We start from the raw sequence: 9,097 nt of genomic DNA, 5'->3' as shown, positions 1-9,097 counted from the left end.
GGCACATAAAAGACACCATTTCGAGCGTGGCCGTTTTCGTGCAGGTGACACGTAAAAGCACCCACTACACTCTCTGAGTGGTTGGCGTTAGGAAGGGCATCCAGCTGTAGAAACTCTGCCAAATCAGGCTGGAGCCTGGTGTTGCCATCCGGTTTCACCAGTCCTCAGTCAAATCGTCCAACCCATGCTAGCATGGAAAGCGGACGTTAAACGATGATGATGATGATGATGATAAATATATAAATCAAAAGAATGAATAAATTAGAAATAGTCAGAATCCTAAAACACATACACACATATATATATAACTATAGCTACATGTTTTCTAAAAAAGAAGTCACAAGGATATAGTTTGATCTGGGTCCTAAGAAATTTTACTTGAGAATGCTTAATGAAGCTAAATAAAATATGTATTTGAAGAGATAGAGGTAACTTGCAATGTGCATAGCTATGGATACTTTACTCAGGGTTCTCAATATCAACATACCTGTTTCTTTTGTGTGAGTTCTCGGATAGTTTCTTGTTCCAGAGTGACACTAACGCCGAGACTAAGAGTGTCAGAGGTCAAAGGGTTATAGCCACGAACTGAAATGTAAAATATTATTGTTAACCTCTAAATTGACTGAATCAGAGACAATGTGTTATCTCCTCATTAAGTATAGAAATACTTTCATAGAAATTATTGGCAGAAGTGGTAGAGTACTGGACAAAATAGTTTGTAGTATCTTTTTTGTTTCTTTATGGTCTGAGTTCAAATCCTACAAAGTTCAATTTTGCCTTTAATCCTTTCAAGGTTTATTTTAAAATAAGGTGTGTCACATACTGAGGTCAGTTTAATCTACTACACCCTCTCACCCCAAATCTCAAGTATACTGCATTGATCTTCAGTCACCACATCTGTGAGGCCAAGGATCCCGAAATCTAAGCTTGCATTTTTCTCAGCTAATTTCATTTCTTTTATTATTTTTTTTATTGCATTGGTTTCTGAGTAGTCAGAAGTCAATTTTGACACATGAGCATTGTGAAACCTACAGAAGTACGAGGGGGAGGGGGTAATAGAAAATACAGGAGGATCAGTTAATTATGATTTTAGTCAACATATTCCCCTCCCCTCAGATTCACACACTTACTGCAGTGGTCCTTCAGTTTTTCTGAGCCCTGTAAAAGAACTCAGAAGGTTGGACCTCCAACCAAGCCTTTCGAAATTAAATACCACAAAGTATGTAACCCTATATGGTTACTTCACCACTTTTACTTTAATAAATAATAATAGCATTGGATATTTCAAATGAGAAATAATAAACATAATGCTCCCCTCCCTAAAAATACCTTCATTTGTATCATCACCCTTATGCAATCCCTTGTTACTTGGGTTCAATTTGAGGGAACCACTAGTGTAAAGAATCTAGTCAAGCTATTTAATGTTTATACTAACGTTACAGTTCTTTGTTCTTTAAAATTACAACATTAATTTAGTGTGAGCAAATCAAAGTAAAACTCTACACATAACTGATGGAATCAACCCAAGTTTATTAGGAGTACTGCATGATCTGAACTCAGAATATAGAAAAGCCTCTTAAATCCTGGTGCTCCTATGATCTAGCACTTTTAGAATTTATAGTTTTACATTATATTATACAAAACAATAAAAACCTTGTTTGGAAGCAATATCAGCTGCACTATTTCCTGTATTAAGCTTTTACTAGCTTTGATGAGAGATCACTACACATACATAAAATGAGACAGCAGGGCTGTGTTTACACGGGGATTGTCCTTAAGGGGGTAAATTTTTGTTTTATGGCATTTTCTACAGTCCAGAAATAGCCGGTTCCAAGATTACCAGGTTTAAGAAGTCTAGCCTGTACTGTAAGGAATTTAATCCAGTGCACTGCTGTCTTTACCACCTTCAGTATCCTGTTCTTAATGTAAGAAATAGTATTTATTTGTACAAACATCGTCATTGATATGTCACAATCGCAACTAAATAGTCACAGAATAAATCATCATACTTTTAAGTGCACGAGTCAGAACTGTTGTTTCCTTAGGCAAGGTACCTAACTCAGCTTCCCACAGTTTGCTAGGCTGACAAGCTGGTACCACTCTTACTTCAGTACTTATTTTCTGACCAGGTACAAAGTTGGCTGAATATTTCATTGGCAATAAAAACAAATAGAAGTATGTTAGTAAGCAATGAGATGAAATTAAAGCTGATATTTTAAGATGAGACTCTTCATTGAAGAAGAAACAAGTTCATTTTCTTTTCCAGTGCAGAACCCAGAAAGAAGTCCTCCCTCTTAGATACACTTTTGTTTAGATTCTCAGTCCAATTCATATTAATGCAGAACATCAATAACCTACAATTTCTAGTGAATACCCTTGAGTATATTACAAACTAAGTGATAGTAAATCTATTCACGCGAAAAATATTAGTTGCACAAACAATGCTCTGATGTCCAGATTTACTGTCAATGGGAAATGGATGTAAAACAGTATTTAATAAGTGAATATATAAATTTTCAAAAACAGTAACAGAAGTAATGGAAATTTGAAATGCGTTACCTTCACCATCTACAGAACAGCATATCATTTGTTCCTTACCAAGTTGTGTATATGCTCCCTACGGAATAAGAAGGTGATGGAATTAACGAAGGAAGCAACAAATGAAGAGCATAAAAGCATAAACACTGGGATGTAGTTGCTATAAAAACCATACACTTTTGTCTCTGCATAGATTGGATGGGTTGGAATTATAACATATTTTCATGCCATTTGTTTCTGTGTCATCTCATTTGTGAGGCCAGTCATGAGGTAGTGAGGTCAATTCCCAGACTAGGCTGTGTGTTGTGTTCCTGAGCCAGACACTTTATTTCACGTTGCTCCAGTTCACTCATCTGTAGAAATGAGTTAAGACATCACTGGTGCCAAGCTGTATCAGCCTTTGCCTTTTCCTTGGATAAAATCGCTGGCGTAGAGCGGGGAAGCTGGTATGCATGGGCGACTGCTGGACTTCCTAAACAACCTTGCTCAGACTTGTGCCTTGGAGGGGAACTTTCCAGGTGCAATCCCATGGTCATTCATGACCAAAGGGGGTCTTCTTCTCATATATCGGTCAAGTAACTGCATGAAGACTGGGCCTTCATCAGTGTTTTAATGACCCAGCAAGATTACTCGACTGCAACTATATCTATAAAAGGCCTTTCATTTTGAAGAAAACGTCTGTAATGCTGGCATCACATTAAATACCCCTAGTTTGCATTGAAAGAGGAGATGATGATAGAAAGGGCATCAAAATGTAACCTACCCGCTCCCCAATCTCAATCAAAACAATGCAAATGGAAACACTAAAATACATTAGCATTAGATGCCCAACATCACATGCATTTGAAGTAGAGCTGTTTTGAAAGCTGCTGGTTTGGAAACCTGTACAACCCATTCAGGGATCCGTTTCCCTGTGATTCCTAGGTTCTTCTTTGGTATATCCATGAAGTAAATCCAAAATAAGTTGAATACAGGAATCTTTCTAAATGCAGGGTTTGTTTGTGTAATCTGAACTCCTGGAGAAACAAGTGTAAAATCTAACAATGATAATACAGTTTCTACTTTAGTCAAAAGAAATTATTTGGAACAAACAATTGTATCAACCGGCAAAAGGGGGGGGGATAAAGGAGTTTGGTCATGTAACATCATGACACCCTACCTCTAGCAAATAGTCATATTTGAAGAAACCTCCAGTAAATGAAATAGACAAGGAAGAAGATGGTAGAAAATTTAATGTTGGTTGATGACTGGGAAGGACGGAGGGGGGAAGCTGTGCCTTTTGCTGTGCACCTGCAGCCTTAGGCAATGGGTTTTGACTGCTTGATTGACCAATGGCAAACAAAGGCAGAATTTAAACAGTACTGTTTTGTAAGTTAAAGAACATTGAACACCTGTATTTACCTGTACAATACCTGCCACTGAACTTGGAAAGTTATCTTTGAAAAGAACTTCCCCTGTACGGTCATTACGAACATCAACCTGAAAGATTATGAAATTACATGATTTATTTATGTATTTTTTTTATGTTTGGAAATCAAATCATATATTTCTGACTAACTGGATTGGACAAGTTGCATACCAACCACTACATAATGGCATGCATTTTAAAACCATTTCATTTGAAATCTTGTTATTACATTCGCCTTCTAGCATTCCGATTACACTGTCAGATGTATTTATTTACATTGTTTTGGATTTATCATTTCATAGCTTTGAGATTTCAATGATGTGATTGTTTATTTTTATAATGACATAGTTGGGTAGGTATGAGAAGCTGGACATGGCCACTTTGAACATAGAACAGGTAGAATATTTTGGGTTGGATATGACCAGTTTAAATGCTAAAGGGTTAATGAATATGGAAGATTTCAGGAGATAAAAATGTGTCTTGTATTCAGTTGAACTTTAAATACCAGCTCAATACAACAATAGATAAAATAACGTTAGTTATTTGACTTAATCCTTCCAAATTCCTGATTGCTTTAAAAAATTAAGACATACACAAACATGACAAAATTAAATAGACACCCTTATGATTATTAACATTTATTTAAATCTGAAATTATACATTCAAATTATTTATCAATTGCTATAATGTGAATATTTAATATTTAGTTGACATGCCCTTTGCATTTTTCAATGCAAGGACCCGATTAGGCATGTTACTGGTCAGATAACAAATATTCTCTCGCAAAATTTCTTAACAAGTTTCATGCAGTAATCTCAAAAGATTTGGCTTTGAAGATGCTTTCTTGTTCTTTTTATGAAGTGTCCTGTCCATTATGTCTCAGGTGTTCAGTAGGGTACATGACTGGCTTGACCATGGAAGCTTTTTAATGCCATTCTCATCCAACAGATCTTGGGTCATTTTAGCCGTGTGACAAGGAGCCCCATCTTCCATAACAAAGAGTCTTCTTTAATCATTTCACTGATGGAGAACGATTGGAAGGAGTCCTTTCTGCAATGTGGACACATATTTATCTGAGTTTATGTTTCCCTCACACGCCACCAGCTCTGATCAACCATTGCTCCAAATTGCTTCCCAGACCATCACAGAATAGCTGCTGTGTTTCATTGTTGGCTGCAATCTTTTCACATCAAATTCTTGATCACAGAGTCTCCAGACCCACACTCAACCACTGTCAGGAAATACAGCAAATCTGGACTCATCAGAGAATATGACAGTGTCTCAAAATGATAGCAACCTCTCCACCATCTTACTGGCCCAATCTTTTCTCCGCTAGATGTTGGCTGGTTGAAGAAGTGGCTTCCTTCTTGCTTCTCTGCCATAGTAGTCAGGTTTGTGGAGATACATGACAGCTGTTCTGGGACTGATATCAACTTGTTTTGCTTTCTCAGAGGCTTTGTAACGAGGATTATCCTCCATTCTTCTCTTAGTAAAGAGAAGGGTCCTATCAGAAGGCCCTAGTTGATCTGGGTGATTTGATGTGGACTCCTTCCCCTCTCTGGTGAATTGCACGATCACTCTGTTAATTGTAGAAAGTGGGATCCCAAAGTTTTCTTCAGGATGAATCCACAATACAACCTTTTTGAAATTCAGACAGTTTCAAAGCTTCTTTTGTACATGGCATAATTAAATAGTCACATACAGAATCTGAATCTATCAATTAATAAAAAGTATAAACCTTTACAAGTTAGAATAAACATAAAACGATGTTTTATGGGGTGTCTATTTACTTCTGTCAGGACTGCATATAAGCACTCTACTTTTGTTAGAAATATGACAATGAAGATTTCATATACTGTTGTGATTTTTTTTAATAAAAAAAAAAGTAACCTTACCTTACCATTATTCCATCCAGTAATCAACTCAGGAACGCCATCATTGTTAATATCAAAGCTGTGGATTGTAACTGCTTGGCTTTTAGACTGACACAGCAGGAAAGAAAACATCATTTCTTTTAAATCACATCTTTGAATGTGTTGCTTACATATGTATGAATGTGCAATAAACAAATGTGTGCACGGATATATGTTTACCAGTGTAATGTTGTGATTACTTAGCCCCAGGTAAGCCATGCCCAAACAGACTTATCATTAAAAACATTTTCATCATGGTTTTATCTTAAGACTGTCCTTTTTTCTTTTCAAGGCTTTTGGCATGGTTGCTATTTCTAGCAGGATGAGTGATCATATCAACACTTTGTGTCAATATGGAAGTAGCTTTCACCAATCCATTCACAAAACACTCCTGCCTTCTTGGCAGTAGGACCATTTTGCTTCAGTATCTTGATAATTACTTCAAGTGTTAGCTGAGCTCAACTCCCACTATAGGTCTACGGTGGCACTACCTCAATATATTAAATAATATCTCAACTCATGTCACAGTATCCAAATGACTTGGTGTTGTTATACATACAAGGTGTCACATAAGAATAACAACACTTAAATGTGTTTATACACATTTATACATTCATACATTTAAGGTGATCAATTGGTGGAGTTGTTAGAATACCAGAAAAAGTATTTTACAGTTTTCATCTCTGCTCAAGAGTGCTCAAGACATGCCTCTACTGTTCTATCAGGAGTTGAGGACACCACATACACACACATCCACTGAAAACTCAGAATAGAATATTAAATTGGATCTATCGACTTGATTTACATTTACTCTCTACTGCCTTAATTTATATGTGCATGTGTATTTTTATGTATGCACATACAAAATCGAGCCCTTTCCAAGTTAAACTAGTCCACTGATAAGTTAGTCATTCTAAAAACAAGCAGGTAATCAGTAGCTAAAAATACCAACCTTTATTCTCCATTGCCGGGAAGTACGTTCATAGATACCCACTGTGCCATTTTGCAATGCATAGGCAAATTTATTGTCACCCATGGAATGTAAGCATGTAACTACCTAGAAAACAAAAAAGATTAAGGTGATTATACAGCATGCAAGTAATCACAAAATCTTTTTACAGTATTAAATAAGTATGAAAACTGTTAATCAAAAATTAAAATTTACAGTAGAGCAAAAAATAGAGAAGTAAGATACCAAGAATGGTTTGAATTCATTGCATAGAATTAAAATTGTATGAACCTACAGGGTGGATGGGTTGATAGGCTCAACAGTTTATATACAATCACCATTAGCTCAACAGTTTATATACAGTCACCATCATAGCAAATATCCAAGTAGGTATTGCAGTAAAGAAATAGGAATGCTGCATAATTAATAGATATTTTGTTTATTTGCAATATCAGATTCAAGTGCTCTTGAAAATATGAGGAAGATGGTGGGAAGCAACTTTAGTAGTCAAGCTGAAACAAGAATCCTGAATTATTTTGTTCTGCCCTATCATTAGATCAGGATTCTAGGTTGGGTTGATTTTTGCTTCATATAATAAATTTGTGCAACACTCTGTCACACATTAATTGACATTACACACACACACACATGCACCAGCACAAATGAGACATTCTATGATGATAATGAATTTATTGCTCTATTAGAAATATGTTTTATGTTTCTATCTACACAACATTTCAGTTGGTATGTTCTTCAATCACTTTCTTGAAACAAATTTCAAAATACAGACATAATTTTGAGCTATGATAACACATAAGTATGACTACACTATAGGCAGTGGCGTTTATCTTCCATTTTCCATGCTGGCTTAGGTTGGATGACATAAATATTAAAAACCATGATAACAGGTCATCTCAAACATTTATTGGGTCATATGAAGTAGTTTCAGCTGTGGATTGAAATCAAGATGTGCTTTTCTATTTTTTTTTACTTTCTAGTCAGCAGGGAGGGGAAGTGTCCATGGTCTTTGCAAGTCTTCTTGAACACTTGCAAGTCAACATCTGTGGAAAAGACACGAGCAGAGAGAGAACTGACTATTTGGGTCTGATGAACAAGCTGTGGTGATTAGTGGCAAGCTTGGAGAGGGAATAGCAACAACAAGAATGATGAGAAGAGGAGAAACAATTGGACTGAACATGCCTGAATAGATGTGACATGAGCCCATCCAGATGAGAGACCATTACAGTAGTGCAAGAAAAGACAGAAAGAAGAAACAGTGCCTCTGTGGGACAGAGACTGAAATGCATCTGTGAATGACTTTCTGCCAGTCATTTGGATGGCCCTTCCTGGTTGCAGTTTAAGATGTCTCTGTGTGCAGTAGCAGCAGCACTGTCTCAGATGTGAGAGCAACAATCCATTGTGGAGCTCACCTAAGATTTTCAAAGTGTCAACAACTGCACGGAACTGAAGTATCCCCTGGTCAAAATGACAAGGGCCAATTGTGGGATGTGGTCCTAGCTATATTATGTTTCCATCAGAAGAGATCTTCTGTGATAGTGAAATCTACTACTTGGAACAATTGTGAGGGTTCTAGTTGAATGCTGTTCATGATTAAGGGAAAAGGATGCAATGACATTTTCTTGATATGAGGAGAGTTTGACAACTAGATGACAAGAACTGATAATGCAAAGAATAAATGAATGAAACATACAACCTGAAGCTAATAACAATAATAATAAAAAAACAACTTTTTAATATATGTATATGTATATTTCAAAAGTTGTTATCTTACTTCTGTTTCATTCATTTCTGCAATTATTTCATCTTCTTTGAAGACTCTTATATCAAAATCTTCAGAGCCAACAACCAGCTGAAAATAAATAGATAAATAGATTTTTGTTTTAGAAAATTTTCAGTATTTGAAGATTAAATAATTACTGATAGAAGAATGCACTTTTATGTATATATTTTAACTGAGCTACAAATATCATCATCATCATCGTTTAACGTCCGCTTTCCATGCTAGCATGGGTTGGACGATTTGACTGAGGACTGGTGCAACCGGATGGCTACACCAGGCTCCAATCTAATTATATATATATATATATATATATATATATATATATTATTTTGTTTAAAAGAGTTCCAACACTGTCTGTTTTTTATGTTTTATTTATATTCCTGCAGAACCAATGTGGGGTATAGAATATGGAATATACAATATATAATATAATATGCAATATATAATATAAAATAAAATAAAATAAAAATGGATGGCACCATGAAAGA

General features: G+C 35.9%; 1 protein-coding gene across 3 annotated transcripts in view; it reads right to left on the bottom strand.

Annotated features, from left to right (window-relative positions):
• The window catches only part of LOC106878812 (Bardet-Biedl syndrome 2 protein), a 55,520-nt gene that overhangs the window by 21,527 nt on the left and 24,896 nt on the right, over positions 1–9,097 (bottom strand). For all 3 annotated transcript variants that reach the window (XM_052967998.1, XM_014928154.2, XM_052967999.1), the window contains 6 exons: positions 8,601–8,678; positions 6,812–6,916; positions 5,842–5,928; positions 3,940–4,017; positions 2,560–2,617; positions 488–585 (listed from right to left, as the gene is read on the bottom strand). In XM_052967998.1, coding sequence (XP_052823958.1) covers positions 488–585; positions 2,560–2,617; positions 3,940–4,017; positions 5,842–5,928; positions 6,812–6,916; positions 8,601–8,678 — 504 coding nt within the window. The remainder of the gene's footprint in view (positions 1–487; positions 586–2,559; positions 2,618–3,939; positions 4,018–5,841; positions 5,929–6,811; positions 6,917–8,600; positions 8,679–9,097) is intronic.

This window comes from Octopus bimaculoides, chromosome 5 (genome assembly GCF_001194135.2).
Source record: "Octopus bimaculoides isolate UCB-OBI-ISO-001 chromosome 5, ASM119413v2, whole genome shotgun sequence".
NCBI classification, from domain to species: domain Eukaryota; kingdom Metazoa; phylum Mollusca; class Cephalopoda; order Octopoda; family Octopodidae; genus Octopus; species Octopus bimaculoides.
The sequence above is the reverse complement of the archived record's forward strand: the minus strand, read 5'-3'. Positions and strand labels throughout refer to the sequence as shown.